The following is a 20,798-nucleotide window of genomic DNA, read 5'->3' as shown; positions in this document are numbered from 1 at the left end:
CTGGTGTGTTCAAACTTCCTAAATAATAATTCCACCAAAATTCTGTAATAAATAAATTGCCCTCAAAAGTCTACCAGAATTAAAAATAAATCAGCAGATTCTCTGTTCAGCAGCAGCAATAAATCCTTCCTCTATCACAGCATACTCTGTTTACATTTGCCTAGGGGCTCTAAACCATTATGAGATGAAATGAGTTTCCTGTTCCTTGGTGTCTGGCTGCCATAGAATTTAAGCGTTTCATGAATTTAATTGTGAAGAGAAGAGTTTAACATTTTTCAGTCTTCTGTGGGGAGATGGAAGGAGGCGCCAACTGGATGTTATGCTGCCTGGAAAATGACGTTTAAAATTTAGCTATGATGACTATATCAGGTGAGATTCAGAAGGTCAGCAAATGACCACATGTGCATTTGACACCCACGCACACTGTCAAAAGAAGGCCTTGATATCATAAGTAGGACCTAGCCTTCTGTTTGTGGTAGAATTTCATTCCAGGTTGCATAAATGCCTTTATTTATGCAATGTTAAGCCAATTTTCAGTATTTTCCTGCAAATCTATTAGTTGCTTTCAGACTCTCTGAAAGGTATTATATTTCATTGTGTGAGAATTCATCTGTCATACTTTGGAGAGAGAGTTTATCTCTCTAGCAACTAAAAGCTTATACAAAGGCACTTGCAATCTTTTGCTGAAGCATAGATAGAAGAAATAAAACCTGCTACTACTGCTTAGATTTTAAAAGAAATATTTTTTCAATGGAAAAGATTTTTCCGGCTTACTGTGATTACTGAAATCAAGGAAAACACATAAATTAGTCTAACAAACTGGTTTAGTACAATTTAGGGAATGACAATTAGGGAATGACAATTTAGGGAATGTGTTGCCCTACAAGCTGGCATAAAAAGCAAAACTACTAGTTGTGCCTCCTTTAAACATACACCCCTTTATATTTTCATTTTCCATTCTGTATTTTCTTTTCTTGGTCCTCTTTTATTCACTTTCATGCTTTGCAAGCAATATGGGTAAGATTTCTGTGTCATTGTGTACGCTCAGTCATTCTGACTTCTCTGCTTGGTGCACATGAACGACGATTTGATGTATAGAGCCTACAATGCCAAAATATCTAGTATTTTATTCAGAAGTAAATGACAACAAAATCTTTGAAAACCTGAGAAAAAGGTGGAGTAGTAAAAGGGATGTGTGGGAGAAGAGGAGTATTAAAAAAGGACCAAAGCAGATAAATTTCAGCTGGCATGTGCTAACATACTCCTCAGTCTCCTAAAGTTAAATTTGTAGCTTCCAATAAATTTTAGTGTTGGATCCCACATAGCAAACTTAACCTAAATTATCACTTACAAACTTGCTTTCTAAAAAAAAATAATAGAATTAAATATCATCATATAAATTTTGCAAATGTGCTTGGTAGTGAAGCAGAATCAACAGTAAGACAAAGAGTACTGCTGACAATTTCAGTGAAGAACAAAACCAGTCAAGTATAATGTTCATCATTCCTTATTTACTACATTAATTAGATCCTGACATTCTGCACTGTGATGTGCATGGCTTGCTTTGTTCAAGATGTTACCCACATTATTTCTTTGGGAATTGTCGTCTTCCCTTGCCACAGACTCAATACTCTTGTTTTTACTATACATGCACTGCAAATGAGGGCTTCAAAAGTTCCTGATGGGCCCAGCACCTCTCTATGTGGATACCAGGTGACATGGAAGCAAATGAATCTGCTTGCAGGGACACTACTGCACAAAGCATTGCTTTGGTTCATTAAAGCAAATGCCTGGATACACATTCAATAAATGTTCTTTATCGCTGAAAATTAGCAGTGGTGTGAATGAGTCTCTTGAACTTTGTAACTACAACCAGGGTTCAGAATGACAGAATCTGAGTGTTGGGAATGGGAAGAAATAAGAGTAAATTTGAAAACAGAACAGACTGGAGCAGTCCCGCATCTCTCTTAGGGTGGAACTGTGCATTAGCAGATGGCAGCCTAAAAACAATATGTGCTGAGAGAGTTCGAGATGTATGGCAAGATTTTCAACACCTACGCAAACGTTCAAAAGAGTATTGTCTGTCAGGGGTGGTGTAGGAATTTACAAGTTGCTTTTGTGTGGATTTCTGAAGCTATTATCTACATATGATCAGCTATGAGATGTTGGAGGCAAATTCAAGACAATTTTTTACAAAATGGAATACAAGAACTAGTCACAATATTAATCCATATGTTTTGATGTGAGTGTTGTAAAACTCATATAAAACAGCCCAGACCTTCTTATGGGTAGCTCATGTAGCTTGGTTGCTTGTGAGAGGCAGCAGAAAATTGCAACTGAAGATCAAATCGTGATCTTGCCATCTGCCTGGAAGGAACTATTATATAGGGTTTGCTGTCAATCAGCCAACCTGTTTTGAAGCAAAGGCAGAACAGTATATGATTTTTTTTCCATGCTCATTTCATGCACTAATTCCTTACACAGGGACTCGCGGTTTCCAGCCCTAGCACAGCACACAGGGCTCTGGCTGCAGGTCTGTGCCCAGCCCTGCAAACTATAGTAGATGAGATGCGGAGGGGAGTGCTCAAGAGTGTTTTTCTTAAATAATGTCAAAGCCCATAGCTGTGACAGGGAATTTTTCTGTTTCTGTTTGTTAAAGTGATGGCATCAGGGAAGTATTGGCTGCTGTATATCACATATTCATGCTGATTCTCAGTTGTTTTTTTTTTTTGTTCCAGTGGGAGAACTTTCCCCTATCTCTTTGTTGCTTTCTAATTTCATTGTTGTTGGTGGTGTTTTGTTGTTGTTTTGTTCATAAACATAACTGAAGTCAGAAATTGTCCATCTCTACCTAGTGGATTTCATCCATAATCAAAATTGCCTTACATAGCACCTCTAATCTGAGGATCTCCAAGCATGCTAAAATAGGTGTGTGAAAGCTGCACTGTGCCCCTGCAGAATCCAGGGCATTTTAGAAGTAATAAACTGAAATATAGTTTAAGATCACATAGTGAGTCCATTATAAGAATTCACGCTGCAGGGGCAAATAGCGAAGAAACCTCTCAATTTGTTAATGCTTTTCCACCACTGGCTTTCTTTGTGATAAAGTGGAAGCAAATACACAGGTTTGCAAATAAGCTGTTTGGTTGATCCCCTAGTGTAGTATCAGAGCTGAGATTTCCTCTGCAGCTGGGGCTGATGCAGAATTAATAGACTTTAAAGTGCTGTTTTCAGGGTAGCACCTGGAGTTACAAAGACCAGAAGTGCAACACTGCACAGCTGAATTGGCTTCTTGCATTTTCCTTTTGCACAGGAGCCAGCCAAAACTATTCTTCCAAAAGAATCTGTTCCTGCCCAGATGTAAGACTCTACATTTACCCTTGTTGTATTTCATTACATTTTTCCCCACCCAACTCTCTAGCCTGTCCAGATCTCACTGGATGGCAGCACAGCCCTCTGGCGTGTCAGCCACTTCTCCCAGCTTGGTGTCATCAGCAAACTTGCTGATAGTACACTCAATTCCCTCATCCAAGTCATTGATAAATATATTGAATAGTATTGGTCCCAGAACTGACCCTTGAGGCACTCCACTAGATACAGGCCTCCAACCAGACTCCACCCCATTGACCACAACTCTCTGGTTTCTCTCCTTCAGCCAGTTTGCATTCCACCTCGCTACCCGATCATCCAGTCCACACTTCCTCAGTTTTGCCGTGAGGATGCTGTGGGAGATGGTGTCAAATGCTTTGCTGAAGTCAAGGCAGGCCACATCCACTGCTCTGCCATTGTCAATCCACCTTGTTACATCTTCATAAAAGGCTATGAGGTTGGTCAAACACGACTTCCCCTTGGTGAAGCCATGTTGACTGTCCCTGATGACCCTCTTATCCTTAATATGTCTTAAGATGGCACCAAGGATAAGGTGTTCCATCACTTTCCCAGGGATGGAGGTGAGGCTGACTGGTCTATAGTTGCCCAGGTCCTCCTTCTTGCCCTTTTTGAAGACCAGCTCATCCCTGTGTCAGTTTGTGGACCCTTTAAGGGCTCAGGTGATTTGAGTTTATCAAAATTTCCAGCCTGTAGAAGGAAGTGAGAAGAGTGGGGTGGGGTGGGGTGATGGTGCTCTCTGCTTCAGGAGTGAGGCAGCAGCTAAAAATTTATAGAAAAGTTTTTGAGTTAGGAGAGAGATGGAAAAGAAGAGCTAAGCCTGTCTGTGAGTGCAAACCTTTTTGTTTTTTCTTTCAAGGTTGGTGTTTGGGAACTAGACTTTTGGGGCTGGAGGGGGTTCCTGATTTGGGTTTTCATGATGTGTTGGGAAAGTGCTTTTTCATCCTGGTGTTGCTGAGGGGAGCGAGTAGCCAGGAAAGAGTTGATACATTTTTGAGCTTGGGTCTGTGTGGGAACTTTTCTGCTGTGGGTCCAGGCTGCATTTCTTACTGGTTTCCCTATGCCAGGAGAAGGTGGGAGGTGGCTGGTGGGACCAGAGGAGAGTTTCCCATAGCACAGCTGAGAAAGACATGGGGCATTGAGCTGGGGATGACTTGCTGCAATGCTACAGGGAGAAATTTGTTTCCTAGATGGCCCCCGCTTCTGTGGTGATACATGAAATTTGTAAACTTTGATAGAAGTGGCTTACTTTAGCTGCTGTTGAAGCCTCCTCTTTATCATTACCTGGAGATAATAGAGACCTGTTGGTTAAGTTTAACTGAAAAGTAGGAACACAGCAAACATGGAGTGAAAACAATAGCCGAATCTGAACTCACCACAGTGAATTGGCCTCCCTGTGTGTCTCAATTGTTTTGCTTCTGTTGGATTTATTTTATTTATGTTGTGAATATTGAAAACACTTGTACTTCATATAAAAATTGACTTTTCAGCAATAAAAGTAGACGCTAAACCTGTGCTTGAGGACTGATATTTGACATACTGAAACTCATAAGTCAAATACCAAGTGTCCTCTCTGGCTATAAATATAATAATTTTCGGTTCATGCACTCTGGCTTTCAGTTAGCCTGCTGTAGATGGGTCTCCCTCATAATGTGGTTTTAGCTGGTCTGGAAGTGCAATCGAAACTGACAATAGTAACAATTTGTTCTGAAACTAGGAATATTTCAATAACATTTTATATAATGGGTCTAACTTGACTGCTATAAGAATATCTGGTCTGAAGGCTCTTGGGTTTGTGCTGTATACAATTTGAGAATCAATGAGGACATTCTGGATTTTCAGATTGGGGTGATCTCTCTAGCTAATGTATAACTGATAAAGGATAATGGTGTCACTGTTTGACAAGAACAGAACACTGTGGCTGGCACCACTTTAAGGCTGTTTTAACTTAAACTTCTTTGCTTTTTGATATCTCTGGAAACTAAATAAAAAACTTGTCTCCATGATATGAAAGCTATGTTTACCTGCCATGGTATCCCAAGCACAGTCATGTTTTTACAGTTATATTTTGAATATCTTGAGTGCAATTGAAATTGTGTTGCATGATGATAGTGTACTGCATGGATAATTTGTCTTGTTAATCCTTAGCAAGTACTGATCTTGTTGGCTAATGGCAAGTTATAGATAAGAGTTGAGATTTTTTTTTTTTGTGCGTTGTCCTACATACTTTAAAAATAACTAGGACACAAACTTTTTGATATAAACTTCCTTGACAAATGTAAGTGTGGGGTTTTTTTTCTGTCTTCTCTTAGGCATATGAGTAGTAAAATCCTTGCCTCCCAAGCACAGTAAATGTGAAGACTACACATCCCTTTAACAAGAAATAGCAACACCTTTAAGGCAGGCTGGGAAAAATACCTGTGAAAAACTTTCCTTTTGTGCTCTGCTCTTGCTTCTCCCTGCTTTTGTCAATATTCAGACTTGTTATTTAGATCTTCATTGTTTTCCAGTATGAGCTACTTATGGTGCACTTGTGGTTTGTGTGTGTGTTTTTTTTTTTTTTTTTCTTAATGGCTTGGCCTATGCCATCTTGCTGGTTGGGTCTTCACTGCACATTTGGGAGTGGGGGATGGTTGACAAAACCGCTGCATCTACCAAGCAAGGTTGGTGTGAGAGCTGATGCAGCAATACAGCATGAGAGAAGAGGGGTGGGAAGGAGTCACCAGATTTCAGGGTGCCAAGCACAGTGAGTGAGGCTTCTTCATTGAGTGTGTTGTGCTGTTCCCTGGTGTTGCTGTGTGCTTGGCTGGTCCCCTATACCTACGTAGTGGTACCTGTGTTGGAAAGAGAGCAAACTTCCTGGCACCCTGTTACTTGAGGTGGGATAATAACTGTCTGAGCCAGCCCCTGGGCTCCCAAAACAAATGGTTTCCGTGCACACCTCATTGTTCAGCTTTGCTTCTTTAGAGATTTTTATGTGTATAGTCTTTGTTTGGCCAGCAGAGGCTGTAGTCACAGCCAAAGCACCAAATCTGTCCTTGATGGTTTTCCTTAATGAAAAATTGTGTAGCCTTCTAGCTGAGCTTTCCATAGTCAGTATGGTTGCCTCTAGGAAAATCAGTGCATTTTCGCTTGCCACTGGAAAAGCTAAAGAAGAGGAAAGCCTGACAATATAGACTAAAGAATTTAACACTGTAGAAGACGTAGGAAGGAAAGGAAATGGGTTCAGCTCAGTCACAGCGGTTGCATCAGACCTTCAAGCGAGGAAAAAAAAAAAGTGTTGGGGACTAAGAAAAGGGAGTTTCAGGGCAGGGAAGGTTTCCCTGGGAATATGTCAAAAGTGCTAGAAAGGAAGTGGAACACTGCTAAGCACAGAGAATGTGCACATAAAGTGTCAAACATTGCTACACTGATTGAATATGGCATTTGTCTGGGCAAAGCTGTGTCCACAGCTGATTTCTAGGAAGCTCACAGATCTTGTGCTTTCCCTGTCCCAAAAGAATCCTGCTTTAATGTTTGTGCTCCCTCTTCCGCTGAGGAAAGAAACAAGGATTTAGAAACAGAGAGGCTTAGGGCCCTGAATGGGGATTTCTCCTTGGCTGGTTTTACTTTGGGTTTCATAGTTGCTGTTCAGGCTATCACATGTAGGCAGATCCATCTTCACAGGCTCAGCTGCTGGTTTTCAATGGAAGACAAGGTGCATCGGGAGGCTAGGAGGCCAAGCAAAACTTGTACTCCGTCAGATTTTTAAAAAACCCCAAAAAATAACAAAAGCCAAACCAAAACCCAAACCAAAAAAAAAAAATCCCATAAATGCTGTGGACATAAGACAAGAGAGTCAGTAATTTGGTTTTCAGTGGATATAAAGTAAAGCTTGCTGTTAGACTACACCGGGCTCACCTGTGGTATAAACACGTAGGTACTGAGGAGCTGCAATGTGCACTGCCTGTTGCCCAGGCAGCAGCCAAGACCGAGTTAGAATCCATAGGAAAGAGCTTTGTATGGTGGGTGGAAGCAGCTGGGAGGGATGGAGAACACAATCTGTGAAAAGCAAAGCTTCATTGTCCCAGGAGCACTAGAACTAATGAGCTTTGCATTTCAAAGGTGGTGAGCCTTCTTTAGACCCTGTAACATACACGCCTGGGATTTGTCCTGTTAAATCTCTACATGGGGAAAAGGCGTGTGTGTGTGGGAGGAGGAGATGGAGGCGGCACACAGAAAGTAGAGGCCAGAGGCCCCTATTTGGGTGCAAGTACCAATCTGCTGTCTGCATGAGTCTGCCTGAGTTGCATATGCTCTCCTTTTCTGTGTGCACAGGAAATTGTAATAAATAGAGGTTGAAGCAGTGAAGAGCGTTTATTTTTGTTTGCCTATTTTTGTCGTTCACTTGGCATCTCTAGATGAATGGTGGAACCAGGAGGAAAAGGCTCTTCTTGTGAATACAGTCCATGTGTGTGAGGCAGCCTGGCTCAAAGGCAGTTGGATGCCTGCTGAGACCTTGCAATCTACTTTCACCTTGGAAATATCACGCTGGTGTAATGGTCTGCTTTTGGCAACCCTGACAGCAACCCTGCGGAGTCTTTCTGTCAGAGCTGTGGATAGGCAGCTTTCCGTGCTCTCTGACTGGGACAGCTCAGGTCCTGGCCTCCATCTTTTCTTCTGTGTGCCATCAGGTATCAATGGAGGTGGAAGGACTTCCTTGTGACATTTCATCTCCCAGCAACCAGGCATAGACCATGTAACTGAAAGGATTTTCTGCCCCTCTGCAGGTCCCGGATCCATCCTGCCCCAGCACTGGCAGGAGCTGCCATTGCACAGGATGGTTGACACACCCTTTTGTCCCATCTCCCTTCTTTCTAGACACTCTTTCAGCCTTCCCTTTTCATGAGGAGGGATTTTTAAATGTGCAGACTGTTCACTAGTGTCTTATTTTTCCTTCCTATTTTCTCTTTCCAATGTGTCAGTGTTAGTAGCCCCACATTCAATACAAAGGCCTGTGGGCACATGTAAAGCATCATCTCCTTCCTGTCAAAGCCAGTGACTCCTGCAGTGAGGAGGCTACAGTAAAGCCCCAAAGCATCAGGTGAAGATGACACTGTGCCTAGCTCAAAGCAGGCTAAGAGGAGCTGTTTCATGTCTTGATTGTCCACTGGAAGTTAAAATTGGCAGCGAAGACATCAAAGCAGGTGTGAAGATGCTTCTGCAACATTTGCGAAGGACTCTTCTGTTCCTGTCTGATCCTGGAAGTCAGGGCAGAGAAGAGACTGCAAGCACAGCCTGTTTAATATTCTCTTCTGTCCATCCGATCTCCCCTCCACCCTGCAGAAGCAACATGTCCCATGTTTCTGCAGAGCTTGTCCGGAACAATAGCAGCATCTGTCAGGGGTTATGGTGGCATTAGCCTCATGGAGCTGGGAGTTAGCAGTGCTTGGCAGAGTGACAGTTCTGCTGTACCTTACATAAATCTGTATCTTGCATAAATCTGCCTCTGCCTACTCTGCCAAGGTGTGTGGTCGCAATTTGTCAGATTCCTTCTGCTGTCCACAAAGTCTTTCAGTTTCCTAGAAGATTTTATTTGCTTCTTGAGGTCCCTCTCCTTCCTCTTTCTTCACACTTCCCCACTCAATACCCTTTCCCTCCTAGTTTCACCTTGAGCCCTAGAGGGAATGTATCCTGTTAAACAGGTGTTATTTTAAAATAAATTCCTATCTCCTGCCCCTCTCAGGTGCTGCAGAAAGCTCCTCTTATTCCCATGGAAAGAAGGAAGTTCTTGACCCTCCCTGTGACTTTAGCAGCAAATCACAGCAGCCCTCCACCCACCACCTTCTGCTATGGGCTGCACCTGGTCCCAAGTCCTGGTTCTGTGCTTATCAGTACTTCATGGTACTTGGTGTGCCGTGGTTGCCTCTTATCAGCATTCTTGGACACTTCTAGACCCTTCTGAGGCCAGAAAGTAGCAGCCAACAGCCCTAGTTCTTTGCCTTATTTCAATGCCTAAGGAAATTCTTGGGGAAAACCAAAAATGTTTATTAAACAGAACATATGTTGCCAACCATACCTGTGCTGTGTGTTTTCATACAAAACACCTGAAAAAAATGTTGACCTCTTGAAAGTATCTCTAGTCACCACAAAGCTTATGCTTAGCCATCTTCTTCTCCCCAGGACTGATCAGGAACCTGATGGGAGCTGTGCTGCAGTGGTGTGGTGGGGGTCCACTCAACAGTGCTCTCCTGTGTCACTTTGTCACCCCCCCCCCCACCCCGCCCTGATTGCTTCATTGATACAAGGCTGCAATACAGAGACCAACATAATGTTTCTGTCAGTGTGCAGGGCCAGTTTCTTGATATACATCACCCAATAAAATACAGTCGCTCCAAAGGAGTGTATGGTCTGTCAAGTAAGCTCATTGTACCTCCTGGTGAGAGTCTTCACTGAGATGTGTGTCCTTGGGTGCTGAGGAGGTGCTTGAGAGTAAGGGTACTTGTTACTGTTATTATTTACTATTGTTTGGTGTCAGAAGCTGGGAAGTAGTGAAGGTAGTACACTCTTCTACCACAGGTTATAAAGGAAAAAAAAAATCCCATGTTGTGTTATAGTATGCACTCTGGGCTCTTAAAATGGAAACTTCTGTTTTGTCTCCAAGCATTCTTTCTTTTGTAGGCAGATGTGAGAGCTGTAATGCTAAGTATTAAGTCTATACAATAGCTCTATAAAAAAATAGTTACGTGTTGTAGAGGGGGAGAGTAAACCACTCCATTCCTGTAAATGGCCACTTAAGGTGTGGACAGTAAATAAATAACTGTAATAAATAAACTAGTGTGTCTGAGCTTTAGCACTTAGGAGGAGTAAATCAGAGCTCTTTCTCCATTGTCTACTGAGATGCTTTGGAAATGGAGTTGGAAGGAAAGATTTCTCTGAGTTGTGACGAGGTGTTGGAAAGCCCACGGGCGTGTGTAGGAACCTCCTGCCCTCCCCTGTCTCTCCCGTGAGTTTTGGTCCCCTTTCCCTGCACCATCCCTCCCTGTTCACACGCCTGTGCCGCTCTCCTGTGAAATGGATGAGACTCCCTTAAGTCTCACTCGCCTCTTGCGAATAAGTGCAAGAGCAACGCCCGGGGAATAAAGCCTCTGCCGGCAGAATTAACGCATCTCCCAGATCGCCGCCGGCGTGGTGCGAGTCCTTTGCCTTCCCACCAGCCTCCTCCGCCCTCCTGCCCATTCATACCTGCTCCTCGCAGACGGAACCAGCTGCTCCTCTGCTCTGTGCAAAGTCTGAGTCTCGGTATTTAAACGCAGCTCCAGTTGCTGAGCCCCGGTGACTAACGGAGTGCTCGGCTCGGGCTTGCAACCGAGGGCTGTGTCGCTTTAAGGCATGTGATACTTTCCCGAGCAGGGATGTATTAAAATAGGCTACGGTACTTACAGCATCCTATAGCAGTGTACGTACGGCTGCCTTACTCTGCACTGCCCGCGCTGGAGTGAGGCTGCTCTGTCGTTAAACATAAACTGCTCCTCGTCTTTAAGTATCCGGGAAGCTGCAAATTATCTCAAGATCACTTCAACGGTCTCATCAAGCAGAAGGTGATGCTAGGAGATGATTTAAAGGTGAAAATGAGAAGGTTTCCACCCCTCAAACCTTGGCCACTTTTCTGACGGCAGAATCTGAGAGCTCAGATGTCTTCTTTACTCTGGGAACAGGATTTGTAACGAAAGAGATTTTTTTTCTTCTTCTTCTTTTAATCCTGATAAAGAAGATTATTGGGAAGCTATTAAAAATCCCTGATTGTGATACAGATGGATTTTAAAAAGTGTTAAATCTTTCCAATGAACACTAATAGAGTGCTCTGCTCTTGGTTGGATTATTCAGGTAAGGAGCTTCTTTAGGATTTAAGATTCAGAAAGCAGATGTGGAACTCATCAGATAATAAATGGAGGAATACTCACTACTGTGTTTCTTACTAATGATAAGATGGTCTGTGTGTAAAAGTGTGTATGTGACAGCAGTTTGCTGACAAACAAGTGCATGAAGAAATGTTTGTAAGAAATGATGGGTTTTGAGGAATAGGTAGTTTGAAATAGTATAGTTTGAGAAAGGTTTTTATTTTTTAAAAAAAGAGAAAGGAGGGGAAAAAAGCAGACTTAATAATAAAGCCTGAGTGGGTTAAGTCAGTCTGCTATCCATGTGGTTAAGAATATGATGCCCGATGAAACGCACAGAAGCATTTAGCAGGCTGTAGAAGTTTGGCTTGGCTTTGCTTTTTGGCTAGAATTTTTAAAGAACAGTTTAAATAACCTGAATACCTGAAATATCCTTATGTGAGAGTCACCTTTCCTTTTTACCTTGTTGTATAAAAAGCATGGGAGTACCAAATATGACAAGAAGGCATTAATTCCAGAAGACATGGGAAGCCTACTGGGAGCTCCCCGATTTAAGGGATTTAATCTATTTTGCAGGATAAATAACTCTAAAAAGAGAGGAGAGAAAGTACACTGTAATGTTGCAAAGTAAACAGTTGGAAATGAAATTAATTATATGCTAAGAAATGCATCAAATACTCGATACGGAGAAAGGAAGAGCCTCATGCTGATCAAAATAATGTTTTGGTCTTTTCTATTAATTATACTTATCAGTTTATGTGGTACTTTTCAGCCTATTAGACTTAAAAAGCTTCCCAAAGACTGTCTGCTTCCTTAAAATCAGGGGAAAAAAAAGTGCATATATTTTATTACCACCATATTTCACTATTATTTTAATATTGTTAATTTTCTACTGCAGTAATCCCCCTGATATATCGCATACGGACTCTTTAATTTTTAATTTTCGTTTAAGGACATGACTTTTTTTAATGTGAGAGATTTAATCTTTCGAAGTCTTTCTTGCTCTGTGAAAATGATGTTCAGCTGATTGGATTATTAGATAGAAAATGGCATCATGTCATTGGCTGAATAAGGAGAGTGTATGAAGTTTGATTAATTTGGCAATCTGAAATGCAGCAGAAGGTGTTGTTAAGGGAACTGGACGATGTGTAGCGTAGCTGAGCCTTGCAAACCTCCTGGTCCTTGCAGGCATTGAGAAAGAGCTATTGAAGTTAAAAAGCCAGGGGGAAATTTAGCCAGTTTTTACAATAATGAATACAAGTATGAAAAACCACGGTTGCCTGTATTGGATGGTCAAGTATGCCAGCACTAGGAGACAAAGAAACTGCTCTTTCCCTTTGCAGTGGGAATCTTTTCAAAATTTTGACACAATCTGTTTTGTGAAAAGATCAAATCTTCTATAGAGTACATATGAAATTTGGTCTGGCTGTAGTCCAGTTGCTTTACATGCACAGGTTGAACAAAAAGAATTTGATTTCATCTGGGCTTTAGAACATAATTCTAAGAGACAATTACTTTGTTTAGCAGACAGCATCATGATTAAAAAATAATGCTTGCAAAAGTCAAAACCAATAAACTGTTAGCTTCTGGGTCAGGATTAGCCTTTCAGTCTTGGGTATGGAGTCTTTTTTTAAATGCATCTCAGATATCTGAGGACCTTGTATGCCTGTCTGTAGCGTGTTCAAAGTAGTTCTGATACTGTCTGGACATCGTGGGGTTTTTTTTTAGCTGGCAGTGTCTTTTTGTTGGTGTTGTTTTTTTTTAAAGTCTCTTGTAAATTTGACTATGGACCAGCGTGGAAATATTTTCAGCCCTCTATTTACTAAAGTTATCCAGGCTCCTGTGTTGACATCTTGTTACCTCAACTGTCCTTTTTGGACTTGACCTTTGTCATATGACAGTTGCATCCTGCAGGGAAGAGACAAAATACCTTTAGCAAAAGGAGTAAAAAAAATTTTAAAATTACAAAATACTGTTGTAATGGAAGCTGACTATTCTGCGTGCTGTAAGGTAATGGATAATAATGTCTGTCTAATATTTTGTTTAGAGAATGGCAGTGGTCTCTGCAATGTCCTGGGTCCTGTATTTGTGGATAAGTGCCTGTGCAATGCTGCTCTGTCAGGGGTCCCTCCATCACACTTTCCAGCAGCATCACCTGCACAGACCAGGTAGGACTGAGATCACCTGTGGGATGCCGTAAGATTGCAGACTCTCTGCCTGTGCTTATGTCTGTCTTGATAAATGATTGAATGATAATCATAAAACCCATTGTAACTTTTAAGAGATGCTTGCCTTTATATTGCACAGCACCTTTTTTTTGGTCAGTCTAATATCTATCATGCTTATCCAATCTGGTGTTGGAATATTCATCATTTAACGTTGTCTTCTAACAGCTTCCCAACACAGAAATCCCATTCTGGATAACTGTATAGTTTCTCTGTCTGTTTCTCTGTCCTTATTTCTGTCTCCTCTACTGCCCATTTTGTGTGGTTCTGGAGTGGGTATATAACTTGGAAAGAGTTAGTGACAGCAGGGGTTTGGATAACTTTGCAGTTATCTGACCCAAACTGGACACGGGTCTGTTACTTAAAATACTGGCACCGAATCTCACTCACGGTCACTAGTGTTTATTGGAGGTTGGGTGTTTACCTTACCATAAATGAGAGACAGTTATTCTAAGGTTCTCAAGTTTACCTCTCAAAATTGGTGGGGTTGCAAACATGCAGCCTAGAGAATTTGGGACTGCCTTTCGATGAAGTCAAATGCCTCAGAAGTCAGAATAAATCCCATAGGTTAGCAGTGGAGAATGCAGCTCACTTTGTTATGATCCATGTCAGTAGTTTTATTATGTTTTTATTAGTAGAAACGGATCATGTTACTTTTTCAACTGTTAATTGTACTTTGTTAAAAATTGTGCCATGTTAAAAATTGAGGAGTTCGCATATTCTAGCACAGCATCATCATCTAATTAAAATTAGATGGGCTAAGAATGTTGCTTCACAAATTTGGTTCCAAAAAAAGGTGGGAGAGGTTCTGAGAGCTTTAGAAGTGAAAAATGGAAAATATTAACTCAGTGATGAAACATTTAATAATGTGGCAAATAATACTTTAATGTTTTTAATGACATAGCTTCAAGGACAGATGGTCTTTGAACCACAGGTGTTTAGCAACCTTAGTGACTCAAAGTTTCCCCAACTACTTTCCTTGTCCAAAAGTCATAGGTATTGGCATTGTCTTGCTTTCTTGTAATAAAATATGCATAGTATGAAGTAATAAACTGAAGTCTTTGACAGACCAGCTCTTTGCAGCTATGTTAGAACATCAGGTTAACTAATGGTGTTATGTTTAGTAGCTGGCACCGGAAATTTTAGAGTACTTGAAGTTTGAGTGGTAAGGTTCTTATTTGGGACTTGCAGAGAAATGAACAAAATACTTACAACTGCATTGTAATACATAATGGAGCTGGTTGTTTGGGTCTGTCCTCCAGTGAAGGAAATATGGGGGGAAAAAGCCCAGCTAAACAGAAAGGTAAAAGGAAAACATAATCTCACTTTGTAAAATCAGTTGAAACAAGTGACATTATGAGGAAAAATGAGAGCTGGGCAGATTCAGAGCTCTGCAACATTTGCCTAAACTTGAAAAATCACCTTTTTTATGAAGCAAGAACAGCAAGACATTGAATGCATACCAAGTGTTGGGGAAATGTGAAAAATGACAAAATCTTTCACTCAGAGATGTGATACAGATAGAGTGAAGGTTTTACAGCTGCCTCATCACCTACTTAGAAACAGCCAAGCTTTCCCTCCTGTGAGCCTTTCTCAGGCAGCTTCTCCGCACCCTACATGAATAAGATTGATGGTGTTCTGATCCCAGGCAGCCAATTTCAGTCTCTCAAGAAATAATCCACTACGTTGACAGATGAGTGGAATTTGACATGATGTTCACCTCAGATTCAGATTGTGCTGCACCTGGGAAGTACCAGCTAGTGAGCATCCTTTAGGGAAACTGTTAGAGATTTTGGACAATTTCTGCTGTCACAACAGAAAATCAAGACAGTGTGTGTTGTGTGTGTTTTTTTTTTTTTTATAAGGCCATGAATTTACAGTCTGCCAACTGAATGTGAAAGGTTGTACATAAAAGGGATGGAAATATGTTAACTAGCAAACTCAGTGATTTTAATGTATTCAGCTGCAGTCCCTGAGCACACCCTATTTTTCATATTTATAATATTAGGAATGCGTCATTTACTTTTAGTTAGTCACTGTGTAAGTAAGATTAAAATGTTCAGCCAAATAAAAGTGAATAAAAAATGGGTGCAGATGAGCCAGTGCGTAATTTCAGTAATTTAATATTTGGTATACGAAATTTCACCTTATTGAATCATTATAAATATAGCTGTAATAAATAACATGCTCAGCATACTTTTTCCTTCAGTTCATAGTCTTCCATAGATAATGAGCAGCTCAAAATCTCTTATTTTAGAGTATCTCAACTCATCATGGGGCTACTTTGGTACAAGATAATTAAAAAGGTCAGATTCCACCCTGTCTTGTGTTTCTCTTACTTGATGAATAGCAGAGTCTCACTAAGCACATGGAAGTGCAGGTAAAATATAAAATCGTCACAGAGTGTATTTAGCATAGTAAACTTGAACTGAACTCAGTGGATTAACACAGTGAACATACCCATCTCTACTACTGTGGTTAATCCAGTTTTGAAACACTGGAAACCAAGGGCAATATATTAAAAGATTGGGTTATCATCAGAGATTTCTGAGCTGGTTCTTCTGAAACTTTCTTAAGCAAGCAGCTGGATGGGTTGCAATAGATTTCTACACCCTATGTACAATCACAAAAACTTAAAAGCTTCCTTTCCATGTAGTATAATTTTTCAGTTTTATAATTCAGTTGTTCTTTATTCAGTTCGATGATTTAGCAGAAGGTAAGAACCTGAAAACAAATGCGATAAACCACTTTACCTGACAGTATTTGTAACTGACTCTATCTAGCCTTATTTTCTTCTGTCTTGTCTCATTAACACAATGAAAAGTTCAAATATTGCTTTTAAGCACTCTTAAGTATTGGTGGCTGTTCCTTCTGCCTCTGATAGGGAAGGTGGGCAGGGCAGATTTTCAGGCTTCTTCTCTGGGATCTGAAGGAGACCTTTGGAGTAAGCTAGCTGAACACCATTGCAGTATGATTCCCCATGGGTAATATACATGGCTTTCTGCAGGTTTTTTTATGACTATATTTCATTTTCATGAAAATTATGTTAGGCAAAGGATGTATGAAAGCATTCGGAGGAAATAACTTTATGTGGAAACAAATCTCCATTCTTTTCAAGGATGTCACTTCTGGGTGATTTAATAAGAAACAGTGGTAATGAGAAGAATTCCACGTTGGATGTTTTAGGCTCTAAGATATACGTGGTTGTAGAGCTGTTGAATTAGCTTGAGGATTAGAGTGGACAGGTTGTGATTTGAGTTAGCTGAGTGCCCGTGATAGTCTGATTGCCTGATTGACCCTGCCCATAGGTAGGAAGTAGACGCTGGCATTTGGCAAGATATTAAGAAAGCAAAAGGTTCAAGATTAAAATATAAAAAATAAGCACTCTCCTTCAATCATGCAATTATTTGCAAATTTACTGACTTTGTTCCATAAATGATGGATATTTTGCTCCTGGTGAGGACCATCAGCTGGTACTGAATCACAGTGGACAACACTGGCTATGTGTTGCTTAAAAATACAGGAAAGTACATTGGGATCACCTGCAAGCTTGTGCACAATAATTAGGTATACATTAAGGATGCTAGGTTAGTCTTGCATACAACGTAAAGATGCAAGGCAGACACAAGCAGAAATGTGTACCTACTGTAGCAATGCTGACATTTGCAAGTATCTTAATTAAACATAGGCCTGTTCAGAGGAAGAAATCATGGACTGAATCAAGGCTGGAATTGTACATCTAGTATGCATCTTATTGTGAGAGTAGTTAATGATGTGCCCATTAAAAATAATCTCGAGAAGTGATTGTCTATACCTCATATTACAATGAGTAAAATCAGTCTCAAAGTAATTCTACGTGAGCTAACAAGCAACATCAACCTAAAGATGCTCTGAGCATATTTCTCAGTAGATGGCATTTTGCAGAAACTTGAGTCTGTGGCTGTGAGCAAAAAAAAAAAAATAATTTTAGTTCTGATCCTGGCCTTTCCACTTTTTTTTCTCCCCACAGCTATAAAAAAAAAACAACCTGCATATTTTCACAATTCAAAAGATCTACTCTTTTCATATGACCCGTATATGTGGCTATTTAATGCAAAACACAGTGGGAAGAATGTTGTTCTGAATCTAATTCCTCAGGAAAGTGTAAAGAAAACGCGTGTCTTTACTTTGCAGAAAAATTGAGATTTGGAAGATGAATTCACCAGGACTTTTGCTCTTGGTATTGATAGAAGCAAGTGTAGGACTAAGTAGTAAATATATAAATGTATACAGCAGGAATTGCATTCCGTTAATCATACAGTGTGAATGTGAACTGTTGCCTTCAGTAGAAAATGTCCAAATTGCCATGCAACAACTTAGCCAGTATCCAGCAGATCACATCATGGGCATGAAAGTTGACAACTGGTGTTTCTTGCTGTGTTAATTAAAATGAGCAAATTTATAAGCTCTAAGGCCTGATTCAGATTTCATTTACACCAGTAAATGCACAGGAAGCACCATATGTACCCTGGTTTGTTCACAATCAGAAAAACCTGCTCACAACAAGCTATTCCAGTCACTCACTGGAAATCATATCTCTCTTGATGCCTTTCTGTGATACCTCTGGCCTTCACAGCCTATTGTTGAAAATGTGAAACTGCCAACTGCTAAGTAAAGAAATCCAGGTTGAAGGTACCTACTATGTTCCTGGTCATGTACAAAACAGATTGGGATGTCTATGGACAAATGTATTCATATGTATTTTGTGTAGGCAGAGAACCAATGTAACAAAATCAACACTTAAGGATGAGGTAGGATTACTAGCAGCATGATAGTGATGAATTGTGTACTGTGCTTATGGGATGTACTTGTTGACAGCAGCAGACTTTATCAGAAGTGTTGTACCTTGTGATTTTTACTGGTTATATTTTCTGAAAAATCAAACCTCCAAAAGAGAAACAACATGGCTATAGAGTGTGTTTGCAGCCAGAGAGAGAACTGTTGTGTGGGGGTTTTTTTAATTTGTTTTTGTGGTTTTTTTGTGGGTGTGGTTTTTTTTCGTTGTGGTGGGTTGTGTGTGTGGTGTTTTTTTTTTTTTTTTTTTCCTGGAGTCTGTAAGCTGTTATTTTAGTGGGCTCTAGTCTCTCAGGTAAAGGGGAAAGGGTAGGTAGGCATTGCCAAGGAGCAACCAATACTTGATGGAGGGTCAGAGGCAAGAGGACATCTGTCTTCTTCACTGGAGAAGAGTGCGTAGCTGTGAGGCTCAGGGCTTGGTTGCAGGAGGAGGAAAGCTGTCACCAGTCATGCTACTGAATGTGACGCCTTGTTACTTCTGGTCCAGGGAGATGAAGCAACCTGAGGGGGAGCAGGTGCTGCAGCTCGATGGACTGTGAAGAGCAGCACACCAAGGCGTGCAGTGGGGCGCTGAGCAGACCGCTGTGCCCAGCGTGGCTCCGTGGGAGCTGCTGGCAGTGTGACCACGTTCCCTGTGGTCACCCTTGTGACACCCTTTGTGCTAAAGGGCAATGGCAAAGTGCTAACAGTGATATTTAGAGAGAAAGGATGTTTATCAAGCATGGGTGGTTTGTGCTGGCAGTGTCTGTGCTCTGGTTTTGTCCCCTGTGCTCTGTCCTTCCTTCCGATTGTGATCCTGTCCCCATCCTGTGCCACTTTGGCTCTCCCTCAGGCCTCTTTGCAGACAACCATGCAGGCAGGAGCAAAGCACGTCCCTCTTTGTGTGACCGAAGCTACTCTGGAGAAAGAGAAACCATGAAGTATGTCCTGCTGTGATGGCCCCAGCCAGTGTCTTCTCCTCCCATGCCCGTGTGCTGAGCCTCCATCTCCAAGCGCAGCCTCGGGGCCTTAGTGCACTGTGCTATTTGTAGCTTGCTGTCATGGTATTAGAGACTGTGAGAATTCATACTACATGGTTAAGTCCCAAGGAAAATTTGACACCTACAAATATAAGCCCCAAGGGCGAACTACGTTGATCTGCGCTGAAGTATTTCTGCTGATAACATCGGAAACCTGCCTTTAATGATTAGCCTACTTTAGTCCAAGGCTCATTTATATTTCAAAAGACAATATCCAAGTGCATTTCCTTACAGGATAGATGTGTTTTCTCCCACTAAGTTTCATATTGTTTTATCCTATCCTGCCTATAATCTTTGTATTTCCTTTTGAATGTTTTCTTTTCCACTCTGCTGTGAAATCAACCTTTGCTGTGAGCAAGATTTATTTTCCTGATGGGATTCAGCATTTTTGCTATTTCCAGATGCTCTGTATAGAACAGATCTCTCCAGCTAAACTTATTTTTTTGCATGCGAGCAGTGCTGGAGGTTTCTTTTCATTGTGCTGCAGGCAGGGACCATGAGGACTGCAGCACAGTTGGACTCTAAATTTATGAGGCTCAGTCAATGATGCACGATGGGGAATTGGGAGTGTAAATTAAGCTGAATGAAGTTACAAAGCCACATGTATGTATCTGTGACTCATATTTCTATGCTCTATTTAGAAGATTGCTATCTGACATCTCTCCCTTGCCTTCTGTATTCGTTTTAGAGCAGTTTTCCCCTTTGCAGTGGTTGAAGAAACCAGTCCTGCCCTTCTTGAAAGGTCACTTCAGTGACAGCAGGTGCAGGATCATTATTGCTATTGTATGCTAATCAAAAATTGTGTTGCAGTATTCCATTGTAATCCTTATTTTATTTTGAGAGAACAGCTTTGCTTGGGAACTGAATTGATGGCAGGAATGGAGGCCCATACTAGTTTTTGGGTGAGTGAAAGTGATTCCTTGAGAATCGCCAAGTGAAATGCGATACCTGGACAATCTCTTCTCCGAGATGGCTGAATTTCCTTCTACCAGGCTACTCTCATTGTGATGCCTTGTCTTTGAGCTACAAGTAATCTAGTAGTAGTCTGCTCTGCACTAGCGGGTTCCACAAACAGTCACATGTGCTGGACACTTCTTAAAATTGTTCATAAATATTTATTCTATGAGCTGTACAATTTTATTTATGTATCATGTACCTTACCTCTCACTAAATGAATAGGCAACTAAAAATCAGCCTAGATGGAGATCCTTGTCTCTTGATTATTAGGAGAGTTACTGGTTCATATCAAAATATACATTTGATCCATCCTCATGCATGATTCAAAACTCTTATTGGATTAATTTTGTTTTCTGTAGATGACAAATCTGAATTGAGATCTTTCATTGTGAATCTACTGAACACAATGAGTAAAAATCACTTCTATAGTTAACTTGTGTGCAAGTGACAGTTAAATTGTTGGAGAACTTAACTGGAAAACTCCTTGAACGTATGTGTCA

At 41.0% G+C, this 20,798-nt stretch overlaps 1 protein-coding gene across 1 annotated transcript in view; it reads left to right on the top strand.

Annotated features, from left to right (window-relative positions):
- The first annotated feature begins 11,163 nt into the window (after nt 1-11,163).
- The window catches only part of TAFA1 (TAFA chemokine like family member 1), a 225,589-nt gene continuing 215,954 nt past the window's right edge, over nt 11,164-20,798 (top strand). Inside the window, exons 1-2 of the mRNA XM_065642755.1 lie at nt 11,164-11,253; nt 13,312-13,432. Coding sequence (XP_065498827.1) covers nt 13,315-13,432 — 118 coding nt within the window. The 5' untranslated portion in view covers nt 11,164-11,253; nt 13,312-13,314. The remainder of the gene's footprint in view (nt 11,254-13,311; nt 13,433-20,798) is intronic.

This window comes from Caloenas nicobarica, chromosome 11 (assembly GCF_036013445.1).
Source record: "Caloenas nicobarica isolate bCalNic1 chromosome 11, bCalNic1.hap1, whole genome shotgun sequence".
Taxonomy (NCBI): domain Eukaryota; kingdom Metazoa; phylum Chordata; class Aves; order Columbiformes; family Columbidae; genus Caloenas; species Caloenas nicobarica.
Note: the sequence above shows the minus strand (reverse complement) of the source record. Positions and strands in the feature narration are given on the sequence as shown.